Genomic DNA, 27,570 nt, shown 5'->3' on the forward strand with positions numbered 1-27,570 from the left:
GGGACATTCATAACATTTCCTTCAGTGCGTTATCAGGAAAGAATCTAAAGTATCCTTGCATTAGCATGATGGTTATTTTTTCAGTTGGTCTGAGGAGCTATTATTAAATATGTTGCCATAACGTGTACTGAAAAATCTCCAAGTAATCTCGCATTTAGCTTGCAAACACGTTAAACACCTCAAACATAACTTCTTTTCAAAACTATCACAATAAGAACCCCAGCACGTAAAAAAGAATCTTGCCGTTTTGGGTAAAATATTCCAAATATAGCTTGAAATAGTAATTAATTCCCCCCAAGCGATATTAGCAAATTAATTGGTGTGTGAACAAAGAACTCCTTCTGCACCAGCATGAATGTTGCCTTTATTTTTTTCTCACAAGTATGATTGTAGAAAACAGCTGTAGTACATGCTGACAAATGACAAAGCACCAGACGTAGTAAAACACTTTCGGTCAAGGCCAGGAGAGGGAAAAACACTGTGGCTGCTGGAGCGGCCAACGGGCTTGACTCCCTCGCTTCCCTGCGCTCTTTTTTCCAGTCTTTCGGGAGCGGGGGCCTCACGCCCCATCCCCCTTTCCCTAGCTCTGGTTACAGCCTTTCGAGTTGAACAAACTTGCTGCAGGCGGATTGGCGACCGGGAGCTCTCCAGCTTGGATGTTGTATTTATTAATTTATATGCCGCGACGCCCCGCGCGGCTGCTCCTTTGTATCCGGCCGCCGCCGCCCGGGCTCCGGGGCCTCGGCGGGGAGCGCTTCCCCCGCATCCGCCCGACCCCCAAGGCCGGCACGTGCTGCGCCCGCCCGCGGGCCCGCGGAGGGGGCGGAGGCCGCGGCTTTCCTCCTAACCCCTCTCGGCCAGAAGGAGGAGCAGCAGCAGCAGCAGCAGGCGGCGACAACTGCCCGGTCGGGGGAGCGCGGCGGAGAGGGGGCTGCAGCGCCCGGGCGCCTGGCGATCTCGGTGGCGGCCGGGGAGGCGGGGAGCGGCGCGGCCGCCCGGGACGTTCCAGGACACTTCCTGACTGGCTGGCAGCGCGCACCCGGCGGCTCGCACGCCCCCGGACCCTCTGCTCGCTCGCTCGCTCGCTGGCTCCCGCGGGCCCGCTCTGCGTCGGCCGCGCCGCGGTGGAGGCGCGCGGGGGGACGCGGCCGGGGATGAGCTGATTGCGGGGGAATCAGCCGCCGACGGGCCCCCAGAGGCCGCGAGGAGCCGCTTTTCTCGGAGTCGCCGCCCTGCCCTTGGATTTGAGATCATGTACGTACGCGTCGCGGTCCTGCCATTGTCTCCAGCCCAGCGCGTGCCGTGCGCCCCAGGGCGAGGGGCTGGTGCCCATCCTCGCCGCGCGCTGCGCCCCGCACTTCCTGTTCCGATGAAGGCGATACTCGCGCTGACCACACGCCTCTTCTCCCCCTCGCCCCCTCTCTGTCGTGTAGGTCCATTCACATCGTGGCGCTGGGGAACGAGGGGGACTCTTTCCACCAGGACAATCGGCCGTCGGGGCTCATTCGCACTTACCTGGGGAGAAGCCCCCTGGTCTCAGGGGACGAAAGCAGCTTGTTGCTGAACGCGACCAGCACGGTCGCGCGTCCCGTGTTCACCGAGTATCAGGCCAGCGCGTTCGGGAATGTCAAGCTGGTGGTCCACGACTGTCCCGTCTGGGTAAGGGGCGGCAGCTGCTCGGTGCCGAGGCTGACGGAGCTTTTCTTTCATTTTTTTTTTCCCCTCCTCCTCCTTTTTCCCTTGTCATTAATGTGGAGTGTCCGGCTCACCTGGGTAGAGTTTTCAAACATTTTTGGGAAAATCTTTGGTCCTTTGTTTCATCGGGCAGGGGGCAGCCCAGTCAGAGAACACTGTTAGAAAGCAAACAGCCCCAGTGGGAAAGTGCAGCACTTACCCTACGCTGCCCGACCGTGGGTTGTCCCTTGGTAGACAGCTGACAGTTGAATGTGCCAACCCCAAGGGAAGGGGTCACTAAGTTTCACCAGCAGAGAGCAATGTTTTTTCATGCCTACCCTGTGGGTGATAGTGTAATATTAGTGTTCTAAAAATAAAGCTCTCTGAGGGTTCAACACAGGCAAAAATACATTTCACTGGGGCAGGTCAGAAATAGGACCCCTGGAAAGGAAGGGAAAAGACAGGGACAGAATTAATTTTAAACGACTCATTTATAGCAATATCCACCTCTGAAAATTTTAATTAGTGTTTTTAATTTTAATAATGTAGATGCTCTTGATATATTAGCCATTTGTTTTTAGGGACTCATAAATCAGAAATAATATTGCTAACACTGCTCAGAATTTTAAAAAAGCTTTAAAATTTGCCATAATTGAAAGAAATTGTGATGAAGTTGGTAAATTCTAGTCTAATTCTTGAGTGTTTGATAAAAGGAGAGAGGAATCTACTCCCTGACACATATAAATGTTTTCAGTACACAGTAACATCATATTTGGAATGTTTTCGTTTCATCTTATTTGAAAATTTCTGATTCTTTACTGGTATTGGAGTTATATTGCAGATAGAAGTTACATTTCATAACAGAAGGAAGTTTAGTGTCTGAAAAGAAAATGCGCATTATCATTATGTGAGATTGTACATTTAAACAGCAATTTTTAAAAACTTAATTGGGGCCTATAGGGGATTAGTGCACTTTTCTAAAGAAATGTATAGAATGTATATAGAAAAGTTTCTTATTTTGGAGTTTCCATGTTATGGAAAGAAAAGATCACTTGCCCGCATAAATTTTCGGTTAAAGGTAAGTTATGCTTTCATTAACAGGGATGCTATTAAACTCCTAATTATGACGATGATGCTGATTGTAATAATTACTGATAGAGAACTCATTGGGTAGGGTCTGTGCAAGCAAATGAAACACTTCCTTTCCTTTGGTCATTTCAACTTACTGTTTCTACATGCAGTTGAACAAATGTTGAGTGAATAAATGTTGAGTGAATAGAGTAAATAAATGTAGGGAAAATAAATTAAGCTGAATTAGGATGTTAGGATTACCTTTCCTGTTTTTTCTTTGAGCTGTTAACTCTTTCCTGTTTATGTTGTTAATTTAGCAAAAGGCAATGCTTGTCATCCAATGTATTGTAGTAAATGAAATCTTCCAAACAGATTAAAATAAGTCTCAGTAGTCTGGTTTTTTTCCATATACTGATTGTTATGTTTTATTATCCTGATCACCTTTTGTTTGGTTAGACTCTGGCCTTGTTTAAGGCATTGAGTTTGTAACCAAATACAATTTTCAAGGTTTTAAAGGTCTTCAGACATACTAGAATATATTTGTAGAGCTACTCTTTATAAGGTGCTTTTCTTCTCGTGGTGGTAAGTAAAAGCCCATCAGAGATATTAAAGTTAGTTGTATTCATCAGCTGATATTCGACATATTAAATATGGCCAAGCAGATAGAGCACAGGTTTTGATATCAAAAGGACCTGATTGCAGATCCCCACATTGCTACTTAGTGGCTGTGTTCCCTGGTAAGTCTCTTACCCTCTCTTACCCTTATTTCCCTACCTATAAAATAAAATAAAATAAACATAATCATCCCTGCCTCCTAGAGCTGTGCTGAAGAGTAAATGCGATAGTACATGTAGAGTTCTTAGCACAGAGGCTGGCATGTAGCAGGTCCTGCTACAATAAATGGTAGCTACTATATAAACACATAATAATGTGTTTATTACAACTTGAGAATAGCCATATGTCAGTTATGCTGAGCAAAAGTAAAGTGTTCTCACACAGCTTTCAGGATTTACACAAATACAGCACATTGAAGCAGCCATGTTCGTACTTAGTAGGTGCTGTATTTGCAGCCCCACAGGCAAGTAAAATAAAATTGTTGTTCTGCTGTAGAAATTCCGATTATTTTTAAAAAGATGAGTTCCATTCTCCAAATGTGGCTCCAGGCCTTGTGTTGCATAACCTACTAGAGGAAATCCTGGAACTGATTTACAAGGGGTGGGAGAATTTGATTTCCTTCATATTTCTAGAAACCAGTGCAGCATTTTCTCTTTGACATAGTTTGAGATGAAATGTGGTGTTGTTTCCTTGGAGTTGGAATGAGGTAGTTGTGCTTCTCTTTCCTAGTTTTCTTCTGTAGCTCTGTAGCGTTTTTCTGGATCCTTGCCATATATACTTGGCACTTTTAAAATAAATGTGCTTCAAATTCATTATCTGTAGCTCATTAGTTAGTATGTCTCTCTCTTACCCACCCCTTTTTTGGTACAGTTATGTTATTATTTTATTTCTAGATCTTTTCCTGTTTATTAAAAATATTCTATAAAAAGCAGTGAGGTAATGTATGAGTTTTCTTGTGCAGGGTTTGAAGCTCTGATTTGTATTAAAAATAAAATCATTTTTAGTCTCTATATCCTCAATACCACCCTGTTAATAATGCCAAAACCCATTTTCTGATGACGTTTTCCCTTAAATGTCTCCTTTTTCCCTGTAAACCTCTCCAGTAACTCGGGAGTTTTGAACTGTTTGGAATGCAAAGAGCAGTTACTTTTGATTTGTTCTCTGAGTAATGGCTGCTTAATATTGGTCCCACTTATATTTAGTTTTTTTTAATCTCATTCATCTGACCTTGCCCTCTTTCTTTGTTACACTTATATACTCTGTTATACTTGTGTACTTTGAACTTGAGTACTATAACAGATACAGTTGGAACTGAATGGGTTTTGTGGTTTGGGATTTGGAAATCAGCATAGGACTCTGCTGGGAAGCTTTCACATTTTCTTGATCTGTGTCCCACTTCACTTCTCCCCTCTCTTACACGCTCTGTGAAGATCAGACTTTGCATTTGGTGTTTATATTCCATAGTTTGCCAATTTTTTTTGATTCTTTTATTTATTTATTTTATTTTATTTTTTGAGGAAGATTGGCCTTGAGCTAACATCTGTTGCCAATCTTCCTCTTTTTGGCTTGATGAGCGGTGCATAGGTCCGTGCCTGGGACCCAGACCCGCGAACCCCAGGGTACCGAAGCAGAGTGTGAGAACTTAACCACTATGCCACCAGGCCAGCCCCTGATTCTTTTAATCTTCCTTTAAAATGCTCTGTCCGTCCCACTTTCAATAGGGTATTTATATCTAAAAACTCTGCAATTCTTATTACTGTGAGGGCACTTGTAGGAAATGGGTGTGTTGGGAGCCTATGGGGAATTGAGAGAGGCATTGCTGGGGGCAAGGAAGGTACTAGTGAGAAGAAGCTCCCTCTGCAAAAGGGCATTGCTATGTAACACTTTTCCAGAATTTTCCATCATAGAATAAAAGCTCTGTCACATGGATTTTGGTTGAGTGATTCAAACACTGTTAACCCTGTTTTGGGCTCATATTTCAGAGTGCAAACTTTCATAGTCCAAACGTTTTTGGACCTATTAGCCACATCTAGCTGTCTACTTTCTTAGTCTATGTTTATTACATCCTAGAAATACATACCAGAGGCTATATGAAAGGACAAATAATGATTAATAGTTAACTAGAATATGAGAAAAAAGCTGCTTATACATATTTAGGAATGGTGTTAAGATACATATTTTACTTATACCACTATTCACACAAAAACTTTGAGAAATTATTTTTAAAATATCAAAGCGGTTTAAGGAGTAGGGTCCATAATAAATTACTTTGGCCCTAATTCTAAATATAAACATTACTAACTGTAATCCAAAAGTAAAGATTTCAAAACTGGAAAGGTTTATCCTGAACTTTTACTTTATATGAGCGAAATACATGAATTGCAAATATATTCCTTACCATGTTAGCACCTTATAATACACAATATTTTTTTGTGGAGGCATATGCCCCCTTACAACACTATACATATACAGTACTGTCCAAGGATGGATAAAGTTGAAAAGTATATATGAATTTTGAAAATATGGATAAAATATGTGGAACTCCACAGAATTCACGGTGTAGTACAATTCAGAATGCTGAACAATCCTGCAGTGTCTAACTGGGTCACAGAAAATCCTTTGAAGCTTCCTAACTCATACTGATGCTCTTGCTTCTAATGCCATAGTGTTACATTTTTGAAATTATTAGGTGATAAAAATACGGCATTATTTTAAAACAAAGTGCTTATTTTCAAGTACAAGTATTAAAAGAGGTTGCTCATTTCATCAGACTCTCAGGATTTCTCTAGATCTTTTACCACTATATAGTTGTCTAGGCTAAAGGAATAAAAATTAAAAAAAAAAAAAAAGAGTTGGTAGACTTCAAACATTTTTAATTTTATGTAGTTACTGTTTTAAAAAGTAAAATTCTTTTCATGAATTCCAAAAATTAAAATTTAGCAAAAAATTTAAACTAATATATTACAGTTTATTTCTTGATTGATTTGAAGACAAGCAGACTGAAGATTACTCTTTGCATTTTGGTTTAGGACATTTTTGACAGTGATTGGTACACCTCCCGAAATCTAATTGGAGGCGCTGACATCATTGTGATCAAATACAACGTAAATGACAAGTTTTCATTCCATGAAGTAAGAGATAATTATATTCCAGTGATAAAAAGAGCATTAAACTCAGTTCCAGTAATCATTGCTGCTGTTGGTACCAGACAAAATGGTAAGTATTTAATTTTCTTTTTTATAATGAGAGTGCAAGTGCTGTATTAATTTTAAATAGAGCTAAGTTTATTAATGATTAATACAGTTTAAAAAAAACAAAAACAAAATGATTGTGGTTTCAAATGCCAGCTGTTGTGTCTTCGTCGTTGGATGGGATAATGAGACATCAAAGGAAAGTATTGCAGACTTCTGCTGTGATTCTGATGGTTACAAATTTGTCTTCTTAACTGCTCTTTTGCAGTCGTGAAGGAAGTCAGTAATTGTGTTCTTTTGACATAGGGGAGGTATTAGGCTGACGCTGCGCCCTGGAAAACTCTTTTTCACAATCTAAAGGTCCATCCAGTTGGGCAGGGTAGATTGTCCACACAGGGATGCGGGCTTGGGAGCAGGGTTTTTTTTAGGTAGAGAGCAATGGGTGAGCTGAATTCACTGACAACACTGCCTAAGAGAAAGGATTGTTTACTTCGTGGCTGATGGATTAATTTGGTTCAGTCAGTTTCAGTAGTTGGCTGCCATGCATATTATCGTCCAATATCTCAGGGCCAACTCAGAATTCACTTTGATTTGGTGGTATTTTATAGTTCTTCTTAGTGGTATTTCCACAGTAAAGCTGTCTTTAAAATTTTATTTTTATTCATTTATGTTTTATACTTTTTATTGAGGCATAGCAAAGTAAGGGACATAAAGTTCACCAATCTTAGAGTGCAGCATAAAGCATGTTTACATATGTGTACATGCGTGCAGCTTTCACACAGACCAAGATAGAGAACATTTGCAGCACTCCGGAAGGCTCTCTCATGCCTCCTCCAGTTAATAACACCCTTCCCCAGAGGTAACTGCTATTCCGACTTCTAATAACAGATTAGTTTTACCTACTCTTAAACTTCATATGAACGGAATTATACACTATGTAGTGTCTTGTGTCTAATTTCAGTTAGCATAATGCTTTTTGAGATTCATCTATGTTGTGTTTATCTGTAATTTGTTCTTTTTATTGCTGCGTATTGTTCCATTGTATGAATATGCCGTAATTTACTTATTCATTCTCCCTTTGATACTGCTTAGGTTGTTACCTAGGAGTAGGATTGTTGGGTCATAGGATAGGTATATGTTTAGCATTAATAGATACAAATAAAGAAGGCTTGACCTTTCCTTGACCCCACATCCATTCTACTTTCCTATCTTTCTTTTTATTGCTGGCCATGATTCTTGAAAGAGTCATCCATGCTTCTGGAGCCCACTTCCTGACTTCTCATTCATTCTTCAGTCCGCTACAGTCTGACTTTGACTTTCGCAATTACAGAGTTTGTTCTCACTCAGCGTTGCCAGTTATATGCTTATTGCCAAATTTAATACATTTTAATAACAATTCTCTTTTAGAAATGATTCAAACACACCTCTTCCTCCACTTAATAAAGCCACTCTTTCTTTCCCGGCTGTTCTAATTCTCTGTCTTTTTAACTGGTTCTCCCCCCTCCCCCCAACACATACATCAGCACTAACACATCCTGTAGTTGCTGCCCCCGGTTCCATCCTTTGGCTTCACCTCTTCTTGCTGTTAACTCTGACCCATGAACTCACTAATCTGTTGCCCTAGCTTCCCCCGTATAGACTCTGATGATTACCCAGTCTATTTCTCTGGCTTCAGTCTCTCGCCTGACCCATATCTCCACAGACATCTTCCTCTCTCTGCTGAATTCCCTGTCTTGGTGAATGATGCCAAACCTATTCATTCACCTAAACTAGAGTCATCCAACCCAGCTTTCTCCCCCATTCCTCATATCCAGTTGATTAAGAAGCTCTTTTGATTTTACATTTTAAATATATCTCAAACTCATTGTTTTCTCTTCATTTTCACTGGATTTCAGACCCTAGTCATTTAATTATCTGTCATAGTAGCCTTCTTTTTGGTCTCCTAAAGGGACAGTTCCAGATTTTGTAGGAGCTGAAATTTATACAGTTTTAGAGGTCCTTTGTAAGGAAAGCTACAAAATTACAGATACATATATGTACAAAAGTGAATATTTATTTAGAAAGAGAAAAGAAAGCACAACAAATTATAAATCTAAAAACGCTATCAAATACCACAAATATTAAAAGAAGTTTCTGTTATTTAACAGCTTGACAGTTCTTTAACTTTTCTTATATTTTTTGGGCTGCATAGTCTTTGATCACCTTTTCATATGATAACCACTTTCTGGTATTTTCTATAGAGAGAAGAGAATGATAATCAGTTTTTCTTCCAGCCTATTTCTTTACTCTCCACATCTTTTTGGTGCTCATCACCAGTTTGTGTTGTGTTCATCTTTTAGCTTGGCATCTTAGTGTCATGACACCAAATAAATCTGCACAGTGGGTGGCAGAAGCATTCCTGAAGGCCATTCACGTATCAGGATGCTGAACTGTACAAGGAAGTGACAACAAACACAAATATCTCACTAAACCTAAATTTAAATTCCCGTTAGCAGGATCCCCAAATGCCCATGGTTACTCCAGAGCTGGCTTCACAAGGGGAAGTGAGTTGGAGTGGAAAGAGACATAGTCTTAACCAAATGTAATTAAAATATCTTATTTTGCAAATTTTACAAAAGTATATGACCATGTGAAAGAATCTTTTGCTCAGTTTCCTCCCGGGGCTTTGGGAAGGACCCACAAGAAAAGGGCCTTGAAGCTTAAGGTTTATCAGCTTCCTGGTAAGTTAGCCTCTGGTCTCCTATTCCTGCTTTGCCTCTTTCTGAAATAAATCCTCTCAGAATAATCATCTTAGAATACAAGTCAGATCATGACACTCAATGCTTTAAATTCTTTAGGAACTTTTCTCTTTTTCCCTAACTTTTCTTTGCTAAATTTCAAACCTAAGAAAATTGTCAACAGGACAGTGAACCCCAGAAATTACAAACTCACACACACACACTTGCGTGCTTTTATTGTCTGAAACGTTTGAGAGTAAATTGTAAACATCATGGGATTTTTTTCAGTCCTAACTACTAAGAACAAAGCCATCCTCCTATTAACCATAATGCAATCATCACTCAAGAAATGTAACTATTATCTATTATACTATTATTTAAAATATAATCTGTATTCATATTTTCCCAATTTTTTCAAAGCTGCTTTTTTAAATCCAGGATGAAATTAAGGACTACATGTTGCATTTAGTTGTCATGTCTCTCTAGTCTCTTTTAATCCAGAACAGTTCTCCAGCTTTTTTGGGGGGAGGGGAGAGGGATGGAGGTGTCTTTCATGACATTGACATTTTTAAAGAATCTAATCCCATTATTTTGCATAATTCCTTTAGTTGTGATAACGGTGGTTGCAAAATAGTGATTTTTCTATCATTCCTTCTACACTTATTAGTTGGTATTCTTCTGTAAATAGAGTGTTCCCTTCTCTCTGCTCCTACATCTTTCTTTTAGAATCATCATGATTCATGGATTTGTTTTTTAAATTCAATATTTTATAATCTGTTCTTCTCATTATTCTTTCTGATGCTCAAATTACCCCAGCTTTGCCCAGAGGGAGCCTCTTCAAGCTAGCTCCAGTTAATTGTTGAGTCTTTCCTTATTTTCTGGCATAAGATGTTCCAGGCTCACCTTAGACTGTGCCTACCCCAGCCCTGGAATCAGTTATTTCTTCAGGGAGCCCTGGTTCCTTTTAGTGAGTAATGGTATTTAGAAACCAAGATCCGGGCTCTGGAGGTGCTCATTACTTTAGATGTCTTTGCCTCTAGACATTTTCGTTAGATAGAGCCATTTATATATGTATTTTAAATCATGGGTTCCCATTGATACCCTCACTCCAATCCGGTATTTGTATCTCACGTCAATAATTTTCTGTTGTAAAGTCTTAACTAACAAGATCCTTCATGATGTAGCCCCTGACTACTTCTAGAACCTTGTAGGACACAGTCGTCTGTTTCTCATATACCCATCACACTAAACTACTTGCAGAACTTAATGTCTTTCTTCAGATCTGGGAAAGTCTCAACTTTCTGACTTCTTCAGATATCACTTTCCCTCCCTTTTCTCTGTTCTCTCCTCTTGGGTCTCTTATTAGACTGATGTTGAAACTTCTGGATCTCTCCACCACATCTCTTATCTTTCTTTTATATTTTCTGTCCCTTTATTTCTCTGTGTTGCGCTATGGGAGAATGCCTTGGTCTTTTTTTCTGGCTCACAAATTAGTTCTGCTGGGTCCATTCTGCTATTCTGCTTTATTAATTTTAAAAATTTCAACAGCTTTTCATATCCAAGATCTCTAATTGATTTTTTTTCATAATTTCTTTTTCCTATTTTAAGGATGCAAATACTTAAAAAAAAAAAAAAAAAAAGACCCCTCTCTCAATTAATTATACTTATTTTAAAATTCTGTTTTGATGGCTCTATTAAGTCTGGTTTTGAGGGGAACATTCTAAGTCTTTCTGTTTGATGAGATTTTGTTTCATGGTATGGATGCTTCTCAAGTGTGGGATAATTCTTAATTTGCCTGGTTTTGTAGTTTAGATTCTCTGTTAGATTGATGCCTTCCTCCTCTGGCCAGCCGCTCTTTGGGGTGGGAGTGGGAGTGGCAATACACACAGGATCCACAGGCCCGGCTGCTTCCTCTGGGGTACTCCACCTAGTCTCCACTCAGTTGCCCTTGGGCCTCCTCCTTGCTCCCGCGTCCCATTGTTGAGCGGGGAGCACTTTTGATGTTGCCGCAGTGCGTGACGTCTTGCCTGTACTCTGAGCTTCATCTTCCCTCTTTGGTCCTGGGCTGTCTGCCTTCAGCCTCTCAGACACTCCTAATTTCTGGGCTGATGAGAAGCTCTCCTCTAATTTTTGAGTGTTGCTGTATGTGCACATATCCCTGCCTCCTTCCCTCTCGTCCTCCCTCCTGCATCCCTCCCTCCCTTCCTTCCTTTCTCCCTTCATCTTCTTCCCCCTCCCCCTCCTTATTTCATCATTTTTTGTGATTTGGCAAGGAGAGGAGATTGCAATGTGGGCTTAGCTTGCTATCTTGAAACTGGAAGTGAGACTGTGTTCCCTTTGTTCTCATATTCAGGCCTCTGCGTATGCTGTATCCTCTGATTGGAGTGCCCCTCTGCACAACCCCTGTTGTGTCTGCAGAGCAAATTCATACTTGTCCATTAAATCATTACCTCTTCTGTGAAGCCTTCTATGATCCCCCAGGCAGAGTTAATTTCCTCTCTTGTGTTCCCATGGTGATTTTGTACACCTTTATTTTAGTACGTATTATATTATGTTATAATTGTTTGCAGTCATATCTATCTTGGCTCAGTGACTATGAGCTTCTTTTATCCATGTATCCTTATATCCCTAGTATTTGATGTGTGGTAGGTGCTTAATAAACATTTGTTCGGTGAGTGAATGAATGGTTTTATGAATGTATACGAAAGAGAAAAAATCAATTTTACTAACAAGATGAAATTAATTTACTATATAAGATGTGATCACAAAGCTAAATCTGGCTGTTCAACTCAAAGACGATTATTGTCCCCCTTCCTCCGCCTATCTCTTGCAATACAGTAGTCCCCCCTTATCTGCAGTTTCACTTTCCGTGGTTTCAGTTAAACCGAGGTCAACCACAGTCCAAAAATATTAAATTGAGGATTCCAGAAATAAACAATTCATAAATTTTAAATTGCTGTGCCGTTCTGAGTACCGTGATGAAATCTCGCACCATCCTGCTCCATCCAGCCTCATGATCATGAATCGTCCCTTTGTCCAGCTTATGCCCACTGTATAGCTGTATACACTGCCCGCCCTCTAGTCACTTAGTAGTCTTGGTTATCAGATTGACTGTCACAGTGTTGCAGTGCTTGTGTTCAAGTAACCCTTATTTCACTTAATGATGGCCACAAAACTCAAGAGTAGTGATGCTGGCAATTCAGATATGCCAAAGAGAAGCTGTAAAGTGCTTCCTTTAGGTGAAAAGGTGGAAGTTATTGACTTAATAAGGAAAGAAAAAAAGTGTATGCTGTGGTTGCTAAGATCTACATAACTTTTATTACAGTATATTGTTATAATTGTTCTATGTTATTATTAGTTATTATTGTTAATCTCTTATTGTGCTTAATTTAGAAATTAAACTTTATCATATGTATGTATGTGCTGTATAGGAAAAAACATAATATATACAGGGTTTGGTACTATCTGAGGTTTCAGGCATCCACTGGGGGTCTTGGAATGTATCCCCCGCAGATAAGAAAGGATTGCTGTACAGGAGACTGTGCTGCGTGTTCTCCTGGTAACTCCTCTCTTGAACTCTTTTTAGATTTAGTTCAGCAAACGCTATCAGTCCCAGCTCTTTCCTTTGTTACACATGTTTTGACAAGCTTGACTGTGTGTATATCTTCTTCATCATCCTTGGCTCTGAATAAATTTTTGGCTTTGACTAAATATTGAATCTATCTTTAAAGTAGAAATTTTTTTTCCAGACGTGCCTAGGATGTCTTCATAGTCTTAAACTCCTGAAAATTGGCATCCTGTCTTCTTCTCTTTTGGAAGCTCTGATAGAACCTAGTACATTGCTAGGCTAGAATTCTTCAAAGGATTTCCAGAAGTTTCAAGCATTGGCAACATTGTAAGAATCACCCTACAGGTTCTCAAAGCCACTGCTTTGAAAGAGATGCCATTCATTGGAATTCCATAGTTACATTGTGTTTGCTTTTAAAAAAATAGATATTTTGTGATAACATCTTAAAAAACAATATATAAGGGAAAAAAAAAAAACTTCAGTAACACTGTGGAAGAGCAACATTCTGAATCACGGAGTCCCTGTGACCCTGAAGTAGGCTCACAGGAGTGAACTCCTGAAGACGGTACCACGGTTTAAAATTATTTTGGGTTGTCTGATTGTTCCTGATGAAAATGCTCAATGAAGATTTATTTAATCCATAAATGTTGTGTTGATTCTCCTACCCAACACATAATGACTAGCCATTTTTCCTTTTTGGTGCCAATAAACAAAAAGAAATGTCTTCTGTGACAGAGGAGATATAAGGAGGAACTTGCTAGGCATGTGTGTCAGGAAGATGCTTATGGCTACACACAATGGAAAACCCCACTAAGCTGGGTTAAACTTAAAATTAGTTGTATTTTCCCTCAAATCAAGATTATTTGTTAAAAAGTATTTTACATTATGTTCACTTAATTTTTCACTTGAAACATTACTGACTTGGCTTTATTTTTGTCTAGAAATAAAGTTTAATAAAATGATCTGCCTACCCACCCCATTCCATCAACATAAGGATAGCTTTGTAGACATAAGAAGGCCTCTGTCTTTAGAAACCAAAGGCACTGTTTATGAAAGCTTTGTAAAGAATGTGAAATGCCAATGTGTTATTTTTCAGGATAGGCTACATTCTGTATGAAAACTCTATTTGCTCCAAACCTAAGATGATCTTAAAAAAAGTAAATGCAAAAACTCAGATTAGAAGTTATGGCACAATTTAGAGAACCCAAGCTTAATTTTTAAATCACATATCTTTGAAATTAATAATTCTTTGCTCAAACTAAATTTTTATCTTAATTTTTGATGTCCTTTTATTTATCAAGTGGAACAAGTAACAGTTTTATTATCGTTTCTCCATCTTTAACACACAAAGAAACTTGGACAAGTCACTTGACTTCTCTGAGCCGCATTTTCCTTCTCTATAAAATGAGGATGTGAATACGTGGTTTCTGAGCTCTGAAATGCTTTCAGTGAAGCTAAAATTATCTAAGTCTTGTGTATGTGCACACATGCATAGTTACATGCATAGTACGCATGTGCGCTAAACATCCTTAGTATACACCCTATATGTACGTGTATGTGCTCCATCTATATGTAGTTCATTGGTAGGGAATTTGTTGTGTATGCTGTGGGGAGTTGCCCAGATGCCCTTTCAAGGCCACACTGTACTTACTCCCTCAGTTACTGGGCTTGTTGGCTGCTGCTGATGCACAGCTGAGTCCTTTTCTAGGCGTTACCCTCTGCTGATAGAAGCTGCTTGCCCAAGGTTATGTCTCCTCCACGGAGGCAGCCCTCCTCTAATCACTGGTGGATTTAGGGATACAAAGGCCCAGCTGCCTTTCCCCAAATGGGGAACCACTCTAAAGAGCCATCTAAGCTCCAGAGCCCCTTATAGGATCAGCTGAGATCTCTGTTGCAACTGTATTGCAGTTTGAATTTTCCCTCTGCCCAGGCTCGCTTCCTTCACCCCTGAGTTGTTCCCAAGATCACCCCTCAATAAACCTCCTGCACACTCGTCTCCATCTCAGGGTCTGCTTCCTAGGGAAGCCAACCTACAACAACACCCATTTCTGGAAATGGATTTACCCCCTTTTGCCTCAGCTGCCTTTTGAACAATGACATATCTGATGTTGTGGCATGAAACAAAATGAACCTAGCTGATGAATACAGAGTTGAACGTATGTTTTTAGCCTTATTAAGGAGTGTTTTATGGATAGGTTGATCTACCAGCTTCTCAGCCATAGATCTGTACACGATACAGCCGTGGATCTTGGGACAGTTCACGTTTTGAGTAAATACTTTTTATTCAGTTTTTTATTTTTTAATCTTGAAGAAAAAGATAAAGAGGGACTAAATTTGATCTCTGCAGTTGAATGCTTTAGAATCTAATAATTGAAATGTCTGGATTAATAAGAATGTACTTTATATGAAATCTACAAAGAGAGTGGCAATTTTGCAGCCTTGAAGATTCAGATAAAATTGAGGATTCTGTTAAAAGTATAAGGTCTGTTCAAACTGGGTGAATATATTTAAGTTTATTACAAAAAAAAAAGAACCAACCTAGTTGTTTTCCATGATTTCTATGGGCAGTCAAGTTGTTAAATTTGTATTGATACTCAGAATGTCAAGGTTGTGCAAAAGGAAGCAGGCCTGCCATTATTGGCTCATTGATCTAATTACTATAATAGCCTTGGTAATATCCATTCACCTCTTTTTAAATTCTTCTATTTTCTAGAACACTGTTCATTCTTTTTGCAGTTAAAGCTTGTTTATTTTATTTTATTTTATTTTTGAGGAGATCAGCCCTGTGCTAACATCTGCCAATCCTCCTTTTTTTTTTTTTTGCTGAGGAAGACTGGCCCCGGGCTAACATCCGTGCCCATCTTCCTCCACTTTATATGGGACGGCGCCACAGTATGGCTTGCCAAGCAGTGCGCCGGTGTGCGCCCAGGATCCGAACCAGCGAACCCCAAGCTGCCGCAGCGTAGCGCGTGCACTTAACCGCTTGCGCCACTGGGCCGGCCCCTAAAGCTTGTTTATTTTAGGGACCTTTCTGTTGTCATTGACGCTTTTTGTTCAGCGTCTAGTGGATAGTGGATGTATTAAATGCCCTTGGACTGTGGTTCTGGTATGAGCTCTTAATTTGTTGTTTAATGTTCAGATTGTCTCTGTACATTTTTTTCCTGTTAAATTTCAAAGGTCTTTGTTACCCATATTCATTTTCTCAGAAGAATTACCTTGTACGTGCCCACTGTGTACCTCGGACCGGGGGAGCTGTGTCAACACGACTGAGGGGATCCAGCTTGCTAAGGAACTAGGGGCTACCTACCTGGAGCTGCACAGCCTTGACGACTTCTACATAGGAAAGTATTTTGGAGGAGTGGTGAGTGGAAATTCTCGTTACATAAATTAAAGTCATTTTCAGGTTGGCTCTTTAGCTGTTTTCCAGAACGTCAGTTAGAACTTCAGTTTTAAAAGCATGATTTATTTTAACCTTGAGAAATAAAATGAGAGTAAGTAGAAAAAAGGTTTTTTCAGAGTAAAATTATGATTTTGTTTTTCTCTCCAAATGAAACATTTTCTATTGTCTAATGTGATATTTGGTGACACTTTATTGGTCTTTGTTGTACATATCAAAAGCATGTTTATTTACACAAACATGTGATGTCAGTTTTAATAGTAATGTTTATACAGCTCAGTGAGCCTGGCAACCTGAACCAGCGGGGCCTGAAAGTTCTCTGTAATTTCTATTTGCCACCTGAAAAGAATAATTTTTCTTCTCTGTGTGCTTCAGCAAGATTTCATATACTTGTGCACTCGGCGTAGCTCAAAAATATCCGGAGGAACTACTGATACGAATAGCTTCTTGTTGGATATGTGGGGAGCCAGAGTTTGCTTGCCGTGTTGCAGTGGCATTTACTGGCTCCTGTGGGCATTTTCAGGCCCATCTCAGCACACAGCACTGACCCTACAATATTAGGGCATCATGAATATTGCAGAGACGTATCATTTAAGTATTAACTGACCTAGGAACTACCCTCTAAGAAGTGACTCCTTTTAACAAACAGATCCAGTAAACATCGATAAGAGATTTAAACCAAAGTAAACCCTACATTAAACAGGAGCACTTTGGACCTCTCCATCCATTCCCTAGCTCTTCATCAAGGATTCTTTCTTTCCAATACGCCAGAGTATTCACTATGTAGATTCCTGTCGAAATGTTGAGGTGTCCACAGATGACTGTAGAAATTTTGTTTGTTCATTTGTTGGAGCTACTAAACTCCAAATAAGAACCAAATATAAATGGTTCTGATTTCTGTCAAATTTGAATGGCTACTATTCACCCAGTAATGTAAGGAAACAATAATACAGCATTAAGGAAGATATACTCACAATATTGATATTATTAATGACGGTGAGAAAATTTTGTCTTATTTATTCATAGTGATAAACAGTGGGTAGAGAGGTAGAGAGGGGTGAAATCTAATTTTCCTGTCAAGCAGGTTTAAAAAAATCTTAATTTGGTCTATGAATCTTGCATTTCCCTGCAATACCTAGGGAGTTGGGGAAAGAAAGGTAGTTTGGTTTCATTTGTTGGAAAGGAAGGGGCTGGTTCTCTTGGGGGCCTTAGGTCTCCCTGTTTCTCATTTTGGGTTCCTGAACCTGAGGTTATCAGAATCACTCTTGCCACCTCCCAACTCCCACTTTCCCTTCTCTCTTTCTCTTCTTTCCCCTCCTTGTTTCTCTTTGTTCCTAACCCCTAGTGTTGTAGTTAGGGTTGGAGGCATGATGAGGATTGAACAGGTGGTGATGTGGTCAAGGTTGGGAGAAAAACATGGCGGTTTCTTTTTTCCTTAACTCAAGACTTGATGAGAATACAGAAATAAGATCCAAATGATCCCTTTTCAGACTCTTGAATAGTAAAGTACAACTGACATCTTGAGAGTAAGAAATGATGGCATTTGCAAGAATGCGGATGGAGATGATAATGTCAGACTCAAAGGAGCATTTAAAATCTTGTGTTTAGAGTCAAGGATGAAGGCCTGGCAAGAGGGGCACGTGCCCACAGGCTTTAAAGAGCCCCATCAGGCCCTCCTCTTGCACCCCTCCCCACAGGGCCCGAGTTGATGGCGCCAGGGGGATGTGTCCACCTGGAGCTCGTAGCCCCTTCTCCACCTGCACCATCCAGTATGGGAGCCACCACTAGCCACATGTGGCTGTTTGTATTTATTTTAAAAAATTCACTTCCTCAGGTGTGCTATCCACATTTCAGGTGCTCAATAGCTACGTGTAGCTAGTGGCTACTGTACTGAATAGCACAGATATCGCAGAACATTTCCATCAACACAGAACACAAAGTTCTATTGAACAATGCTGTGACCATGCTTCAAAACCCAGGACCCCAGAGCTCTCTGACCAACTGGCCATGAGTCTATTTCCCAGGCCTGTGCAGGCCTCTTTCCTGAGTCCATCCTCCTAAAGGGTGACTGCATTGCTGGTGTGTGCGCCCCGAGGTCTGAGAGGTGGCTGGGGAATGACTGCTTATGAGGAATGGGGGAGGGGAGAGTGAGCGGAGCTTGGACCTGTGAGTGTGGATGTCCACTTGTTTGCACAAAGCTCCTTGAGGCTTGGGATGGAGCAGGGGTGAAGAGAGAGGGGCCAGTCTTGGGGCCCAGGGGTTAGGGGCCAGCTCTCCCTGTGTTGCGTGAAACTCCTAGGAGTCTGAGAATTTAAATCCAAACCTGGCCTACCGGGCTTTTGTGATGATGTATTTGTCAAAGCAGGAGGACAGACTATCTTTCACATTACAGTTTGTTTTCTTGATTTACGACATTTAAATATTTGTGTATGTGGTACGTGAGCCTCCATTCGTACTTTTACCCCAGGCCTCACAATGTAAGGCACGGGCCTGGAGCTGTGTGTAAGTGCATGTGGTTAAGATTTTTAATTTATAACATGAAGGATGTATTTCAAAGTAATTTATTCAAGAAAAAAATAAAGCACATGTGAACTTCCCTAGCTGATAGGAGCCTCTGTGATGTAGAGCCAGGTCTGTCCCGCCTGGAATTTCCCCATTATTAACTGCCGTGGGTGCCACGAGATGGTTATTGACAGTTGCACAGTTGTACCGCTTGGCTTTCTTGATTATTCAAGAGAATAAACAGTTCCTTCTTGAATGGATGGTTTATGTTTAGACAAGGCACGATCTGTTCCACTTAATACATTTTTTTGAATAAAAAAAATTGTTTAGAAGTGTTTGCTAAAGCATACATGTAGATGGTACTGGCATTAAAAACATTTGGCAAATGTGATTTGGGGTACAAATAATCCTGTCAGAGCTTTAATTAAAATTTGGTTCATGTTTTAGTTGGAGTATTTCATGATTCAAGCCTTAAATCAGAAGACAAGTGAAAAAATGAAGAAAAGGAAAATGAGCAGCTCGTTTCATGGAATTAGACCACCCCAGCTTGAACAACCAGGTGCATTTATTAAGCCATGTCTAGACATTCAGTTGATATTTATTATAGATCATTTCACAAGTCTTAGAGCAATTGTTCTCAAATTTGAGTATGTTCAGGACTCACCTGACATTCTTATTCAGTAAGTCTGGGATGGGGCCCAGAATCTGCTTTTTAAATAAGCTTCCCCAGTGATCTGAAGCAAGTGGTACTTGGACCATATTTTGGGGAATACTGTCTTAAAATCTTGAGCCTATCGATTCTTAAAAAAGTAGTATGTGTTGTGGAGAGCTGTTCTAGATTAAGGTCTGATGAGAAATAACAACCAAACAGAGTGCATGAACCTTGATTGGATACTGGTTCAATGAAAATGTCTGAAAGACGTTCTTGGGCCCATTGGGTAAGATTTTAATAGCGGCTAGAAATTAGATAATGTTATGGGATTATTGTTAATTTTCTTACGTATGGTAATGGTGTTATGGTTAGTAGAAGAATATGTGTATTCTTAGGAGATGAATGTGAAAGAGCTGAAGTATCCTGATAATTACAACTTACTCTTAAATGGTGCAGCAGTGTCAGTGTGTGTGTATGTGTGTGTATCTGTCTATCAATAAGCAAAAAATGACAAAACGTTAATAATTGCAGAAGCTAAGTGAAGGATATATGTGTGCTCATTGTATCATTCTTTCAACTTTTTTGAATGTTTGAAGATGTTCATAATACGAGGTTAGAGGAAAATAAAGTTAAAATAAATAAAATTACGTCAACTGTTATCAGAATTTTTTGCATCATTTTGTGATAGAAATAGTAGAGTAGTCCTCTATCCAGATCAATTTGTTATGGATATTGTTTTAAAAAGTAGGTACAGATAAGTTTTTGTTGAATCAATGAATGTAATAAAAATCAGGAAAATATAAATTAGTATGGGAGGTCAATTCCACGTTTAAAAAAAATGCAGATATGGGCCGGCCTGGTGGTGTAGTGGTTAAGTTTGCGCCCTCTGCTTCAGCAGCCCAGGGTTCGCGGATTTGGATCCCTGGCACAGACCTACACACTGCTCATTAAGCCATGCTGTGGCAGCCATCCCACATACAAAGTAGAGGAAGATGGGCACAGATGTTAGCTCAGGGACCATCTCCCTCAAGCAAAAAGAGAAAGATTGGCGACAGATGTTAGCTCAGGGCCATTATTCTTCACTAAAAAAAAAAAAAAAAAAAATGGAGATGTGGTGACCATAAATGATATACACTTAGCTTTGAGTTTCTGGTGTGCAAAGTGAAAGGGGAGACATGGTCTGTTATATAGCAAACACTGGGGCTTTAAATACTTTCTGCATGAGAAGATGAGTGAGGAAGAGCCAAATAAATAATGTAGAGAGATGATTTCTTTGTTCTTATTAATCAAAAAGAGAAACACACCAGTTCCTCAGAGAAGCAAAGCACTTCATGTCATTTGGCACTAAAAGAAATTCCTTGTGGGTCTTCATTTGGGGACAGTAGGTGATAGAGTAGACAGGGCCTTGAAAAGGGTCCTGTCAGCAAATGCAGTCTCAACTCTCACAAGGCTGTTTCTTGTACCCTTCTGTTAGGGGAGCTGTGGTATCGCACTGAACATAACCCAGGAGTCCAGGATGGTACAGGTCTGGGTACACATCCATTCTGGTGCTGACTAGTTCTCAGAACAGATCCTGGGCTCTGGTGCACGTGGCTTTCAGGCTGTTTTCAGCCTTTAGCATTCTGTGAAGGTGCCTCAAGCGATAGAGAGGAGGATGGGTGGGCTAGAGTTCAGGAAGAGCCTAGGCCCCAGAGTACCTTATTGTTGTCTGTTTTATAGACTAGAGTTTTGCTTTAGAACAAAGGATTTTTGTTGCTAAAGAAGTTTGAATTCCACTGATTTAGATGATTGCATATTCTTCAAGCAGCCCTTCACAGATAACACTTCCCTCAGCCCAGCTTTGGATAAAAGTTAGACAGCAAACATTTTACAATTAGGGTCTATGATGAAGGTCGAGGGCATGGTCCACTGTGTGGATATTCTGAGTTGATTGAGGGCTAATCTGTCTTTGTTAGTGATCAAACTAGAAAATGGAAGGTTACATCCTTTTTTGGAAATTAGGGAGCCTGGCTAACACTCTCCCTGAGGTGTGCTGAGGGGAAAAAGCTGGTTCTGGGGAAGCATGTTTTACTAGGAGGAAAACAATATGAGTTTTAGGATCAAAATGGTCAAAATGGTTTCAAACAGTAGAGCCCCAGGCTCTGAGCCCTGGCTTTGAGAGGCTGCAGTTTTAACAAGTTAGCCCTCTACCTCCACTTGCAGTTCACCGAGGAAAAGGACTTCAGATGTGAGTTGGGTTCTTCAGAACTTATTCAGCAATTTGTTTGAATTTTTTTATCTGGGGAAAGTAAAGAATAATGACTACCAACAGACTAAAGTTCAGTATTTGTAGAAATGTTTTATTTTGAGACACACACAGTGAGAAATGCTATTTTATTGCTCTTTGTGGCATTATTACATTTTTCATTTGAACTATAAAAAGTAAATACAGGGGCCTGCCCGGTGGCGTAGTGGTAAAGTTCACGTACTCTGCTTCAGCAGCCCGGGGTTCTCGAGTTCGGGTCCCTGACATGGACCTGTGCACCGCTCATCAAGCCATGCTGTGGTGGCGTCCCATATATAAACTAGAGGAAGATGGGCACAGGTGTTAGCTCAGGGCCACTCTTCCTCACAAAAAAAAAAAAAAGAAAAAAAAGAAATACAGTATTTCTGTGTCTGTGTTATCTCTGGGTAATTAGTTTATATATGTTTATAATTAGGTTAAGCTATACAAAATTGCTATTTTTGTAGGTCAAAAATGGCCAAATATGGGCAATTTCATATGGTTCAACCTAATATTAAAAAATATCATTTTGTCGTGTTTAAGATAAACCTGAAATGATTGCATCTATAGACCTAAAGAGTAGTTTATTTTCTTTTTTGAAACAGAAAAAATGCCTGTCTTAAAGGCTGAAGCATCGCATTATAACTCGGATTTAAATAACTTGCTGTTCTGCTGCCAGTGTGTGGATGTGGTATTTTACAACCCAGATTTAAAGGAAGTTGTAGAAGCCCACAAGATCGTTCTCTGTGCCGTAAGCCACGTTTTCATGCTGCTTTTCAATGTGAAGAGTCCTGCTGACATTCAGGATTCCAGTATCATCCGAACCACCCAGGATCTCTTTGCGATAAACAGAGATACCGCATTTTCAGGTGCTGGCCAGGATTCTCCGGGCAACCCGCCATTACGAGTCATTGTTAAAGACGCCCTCTTCTGTTCTTGTTTATCGGACATTCTGCGCTTCATTTATTCAGGTATCTTGTCAAATGGTTCTGGTACATTCTCTTGAGCTTTTGCAATGAATTATGCCTGTGGTCCTCAGGTGTATTGGTTAGTTTTACATTTATCTTCTTTCTACCATCTGAGGCGAAGATTATGCGTGAAATAGTATTTGGTTTATATACAGGAAGTGGACCAAGCTTTCCATCTTCCTTACAAATACTCACCTTGGTTTTAAATCTACTTGTAAAAACAATAATCTCTTTTCCTACTGAGTAGGTATGCTAGTATTTTACCTTTTTAAAAAAATCCCCAAAATATGAAAATACAGGAATTTATTGTCCAGTTTAACTTTAAAGAAATAATATTTTCCAAGTGTATGTGAAAATAAGTGTCTACATCTTAAAACCTACCTATTGATTCTGTTTTCTGTTTTGGCCCTTCACTTTTGGAGAGAATTGAGGAGAGAAATTAGCAGGATCATTGCATTTAGGTTAGGAACTGGAAACAGTATTTTAAAGATAGTGTAGGCTGAGATCTGATCAACTTTGGCTATGACTATTTTAGACTCGACCTTTTTTCTTACTGTGCCCTTTTTAAGATTCAACTTAACGGTTATTTCTCTTCTTGTCCTTTTAAAAACTCAGTAGCAACTGTATTCTAAAGAATAGAAGTTTTATCTAGTCATGTTAGCAAATGAATTGAAGGTGTCACATATAAGGGTCCCATATAAGAATGGAAAAGCATGGATGTAAAATGGTTTGTAAAGTAAGCATCTAAATATAAATTTTCTGAGAACTTCTTTCTCCTTTAATTTTCTTTTCCCACTTGGAATCATGTGCTGATGAAATATTAGGTTAAGGTCACTCCTTCTCCGGAATGTGTCTGGAGAAACGTTTATAATCTGTTTTTAGACTTCAGAATTGGGAACAGATAAGAAGTTTATGAAGGTTTGCAAATAAAGAAAAAAAAAGTATCGTTTCATGTAAGTAAGAAAGTTTTGGGTAGCTTCAGTTGAACTGATTGATGTTAAAGATAAGATTTTACTTTTTCATTTGGGTTGTGGTTATATAATTTTATAAGTTAAAATAAAAATTAATGGTTATGAAAAGTACAGTTATAGCATGCAGATTTAAGTGGATTAAAAATGTATATATTGGAATAGAATTTGGTGGTAGGTCTTAAATCAATCATTCGGTGAATATTGGCTTGGAAAAGGCATAAGTAACCACTGCTGCAGAGCATTCCAACACGGTGCCTTCAACGTGGCAGGTTCTCTGTGTCAGTTGAGTTGAGTAGACTCCATTATCTGTGAATCATCATATGAATAAACTAGACTAGTTAAAGACTTCATTTAGTACTATACATTTTTGTGTTTAAACTTAGAATCGCACAGTTCAGAATTTAAGACTAATTTTGAAAGACCAAAATGTTTACATGTTAAAAGAAAAAAATGTCTTAAATGCTATGTTTAGAGAATGATGAAGGAAGTGTTTGGCTTTTCTTTTCAATGATTTTACTGTTGAAATTATGAATTATTCAGCAAGTTTCTCACAATAGCCATTGAGTACTTTCAAAGGCACATGAACACTTGGAGGTCAGTTATAGCCTCTCTAATATGGTAGCAGTAAAATAGCTAGAGGTATCTCCAATGACAGTGCCTGCTTGTCTTTCTCCTAGGGAGTGATTTTTTTTTAATTGCAAAATTAATACATGCAGATGGAAAAAAAGAGAAAGAAAAGAAAAAGTTCTCCTTATCCTCCAGCCCCCTTCCCCAGAGTCAGTTACCTCTCATAAGTTATTTGTGTTCATTCGAATGCTATTTGAAAGAAATTAATATATTGGGAAATTTGCATTAAGGAAATATAATCTTTGGTAACTGCTGTTTTCCAGGAACCACAGGTAGTGTCCCATGGCTGGAGCATAGCGTGGGAGGTGATGGCTCATAGGAGATGAGGCTGGCACGGCTGGTGGGAGCTGTTCCTGCTGTTCTTAGAAGCTGTTCTAGAATTTTAAGCATGATCAGACTGGGCTTTAGAAAGCCCATCTCTGGTGATGGTAGGAGGATGGAATAGAGCAGGCAAGACAGGTATCCAGTCAGGAGTCCCCATTAATCTGGAGATCAGCCTCAGGAAAGCCAATATTCTCACAACAGGTGGTTGGTGTGACAGCTTGTCCATCATCTGGATCAGTGCTTTTCAAACCTTAAAGTGCATACAAGTCAGCTGGGGATCTTGTTAATGTGCAGATTGTGATTCAGTAGGCCTGGAGTGGGGCATGAGATTCTGCAGTTGCAACAGCCTCGCAGGTGATGCTGATGCGCTGGACTACAAGCAGCTGCAACACCTGTTCTGGGAAGAACGGGGTACCAGCCATGAAGGGTATAAGGGCTTGGAATTCAACCCAGAGGCCCAGGAGAGGAATCCAGTTATCAGTCTCAGAGCACAAAGTCAAGGGTCAGCTGCAAGACTGACTGATGCAGAGCTATTTGGAGCTGGGGCTCTTGGTGCCCTCTTGTAGCCCCAACATGAAGTTGGGGAAAGCAGATGCTTAGTGATTGGGTGGAAAGTAAGCGAGCCTGGGAATAGCGATTCGAGGGCAGAGGGGCATAGAGCATAGAGTGGGGAGAAAGTGAGCTTGCTGAGCTATAAGCCCTTGACCGGTTCTGAGCACAGGCTTCCTAATCTGCCACTGAGCTGTTGCATTTCTGCTCTGCTCTCTCCTCGTATGTCACAAGGAGGTGGTGTCAGGTATGAGCAGGGCCACAGGCCATTGACCTGGGGCTACAGGGAGACCCTGATGCTGGTTGAGGAGAAGGGAAAATAAATGCTTCAGCAGGTACCTATTTCTTATTCTTTAATTATTTACAGAGTGTAACCTCAGACTCAAGCAAAAGTGACATTATGTTTAAAAAGATATTAAAGCTGTATTTGCACAGTACAATTTTGAAAAATGCAGAAAAGAGAAGAAAAATCAACCAGATTCCTACTGTCAAATATCTAAACGTTTATTGATGTTTGTTTTACCCTCTAGTCTTTGTTTATGAATAGGTTACTATTTTTTAAAAAATATTTTTTATCAAATCAACCAAAATTTTAAACCTACGTTTTTTTTCTCAGAGACTTCAGTCAAGAGGACAGGCTTGTGGGTTTTTTTGGTTTGTTTCTCTTGTTGTTGTTGAACATTTAAAAAATTTTGAACAGCGCACAAGTTTTCAGACCCAGTTATGCAATGGTTTGCTCACAGAAGCCCTGGCCTGCCCTCTGGTTATGTCAGGGAAGACAGGAGCTGTTTGTACTCCCGTCAGCTGGGTTGGTAATACAGAGGTAGAACTCCGTGACATGGCACCCTCAGCAATATTTGCCCTGAGCAAACATGGGCTGAAAAACCCTATTAAACCTATCTCCTGCCTTTTTTTTTTTTTAATGAACCAAATTAGAAAGAATGTCTTAATATTTAGATAGCATACTTTTTTTTTTTAATCTTTAGGAATTTGAAATTTTATATATATTGTGTCACCATGGACATTTAGGTCTTAATATTTAGGAAGGGCCTGTTTACTAATCTGGCTAACACTTTACACCTATATATAAAGCTTCAGTTTATTTTCCTATTCAGATTTCTGAGCAAATAGATGTAGTAAAAGTGTCTGTTGTGTGCGTGTTAATTTTCTGTTGGATAACACCTAACACTGCATAATGTATAATTACTTAATGGCTAACACTAAAGGAGAAGGATTAATCTGAAAAGTGAGGCCAGTGGTTTCCTGGTCTTCATGGAGTAATCCTTAAATGGCATACAATTGTGACATTCTTACAATACCCGATACAGTCTTTATGCCTGCAAATTCCTGAGTCACACGATCTCAGATGGTTAGGAATTGAAATATTTCTAAGAGCCTCAAGAATTTAGCTTTGAGCTCTTCCTGCCACAGATGGCTCTTAGAATTTCACGTCACTTATTGAAATGCTGCCAGAGTAAATGAGTATGTGGACGAGCGTTCATCTTCAGTTTGCATAGTATGCTCCAGCTCTTGGAATTATTCTGTGGCATGCTCTTTTCTGCACTGCATTAAAAACACAGCGTGGTATACCATGCTCTCTAAGAGTCTCAGAAATGCTCAGAGAAGTTAACCAAGGAAAATCTCAGTCAGTTATGTAGACAATTAAGGTCTAGAGATCTGCTGTACGGACAACATCATGCCTATTGTTAACAATACTGTATTGTACACTTAAAACTGTTAAGAGGATAGATTCCATGTTAAATGTTCTTATCACAATAAAAAGAAAAGAAAATCCTAGTCTAAGGATTGTTGCTTTATTAGGACCTAAAAGTGTCAAAGATGATTTGATTAGGGTTTCTAATTCTGAAAACAGCCTGATCATTAGGGTGTCCTTATGAACTAGTCTTACTTTCATTTTCAGTTACTGGATCTTTCTGTGTTTGTTCTCAAACACATCTGTGGCCTGTAGGGATTTCCCTGCTACTAATCCCCTGTGTTAAGATCTGATGCTTGCTTTCTTTCAGATAATCTTCTGAATGGAGATATTGTGTACGGGTTCTTTAGTTACATTATCTGTGCTCTCCTTTAGCAGGCACGAGTCTTGACAATCAAAAATGCCTACACCTACAGTTTGCTGCATCCACTAACCCTGGACTTTGATGGTGGAGGAAATGTCTGAAGGAAGAGCAGTAGTCATCAGCACTCAGTGCACATTAGAATAACCTGGCAGGCTTTTAAAATTGATGTCTGGGCCCCAGCCCCAGAAATTCTAATTTAATTGGTCTGGGGATGAGACCTCCTCTTGATGAAATTATTTTATGAAAGGTCTCCAGATAAATGTCATGTGCAACTAGAGTTGAGAATTACTGGCATAGAGTAAATTTTCTTAATCTGGGGTCCCTTGGCTTCTAAGGGGTGCTTCTACTCCTCACATTTTTATACAGACTTTAATGTCTGTGTGTGCCTGGGAAATTTTATGGA

The 27,570-nt window shown here is 39.8% G+C and overlaps 1 protein-coding gene across 1 annotated transcript in view; it reads left to right on the forward strand.

Moving 5' to 3' along the window:
• The first annotated feature begins 963 nt into the window (after nucleotides 1-963).
• Nucleotides 964-27,570, forward strand: part of RHOBTB3 (Rho related BTB domain containing 3) — a 51,253-nt gene continuing 24,646 nt past the window's right edge. The window contains exons 1-6 of the mRNA XM_058533410.1: nucleotides 964-1,254; nucleotides 1,434-1,659; nucleotides 6,390-6,576; nucleotides 16,043-16,197; nucleotides 19,183-19,294; nucleotides 22,256-22,621. Of these exons, the coding sequence (XP_058389393.1) occupies nucleotides 1,253-1,254; nucleotides 1,434-1,659; nucleotides 6,390-6,576; nucleotides 16,043-16,197; nucleotides 19,183-19,294; nucleotides 22,256-22,621 (1,048 nt within the window). The 5' untranslated portion in view covers nucleotides 964-1,252. The remainder of the gene's footprint in view (nucleotides 1,255-1,433; nucleotides 1,660-6,389; nucleotides 6,577-16,042; nucleotides 16,198-19,182; nucleotides 19,295-22,255; nucleotides 22,622-27,570) is intronic.

The sequence above is a fragment of the Diceros bicornis genome, chromosome 1, assembly GCF_020826845.1.
Source record: "Diceros bicornis minor isolate mBicDic1 chromosome 1, mDicBic1.mat.cur, whole genome shotgun sequence".
Lineage (NCBI taxonomy): Eukaryota > Metazoa > Chordata > Mammalia > Perissodactyla > Rhinocerotidae > Diceros > Diceros bicornis.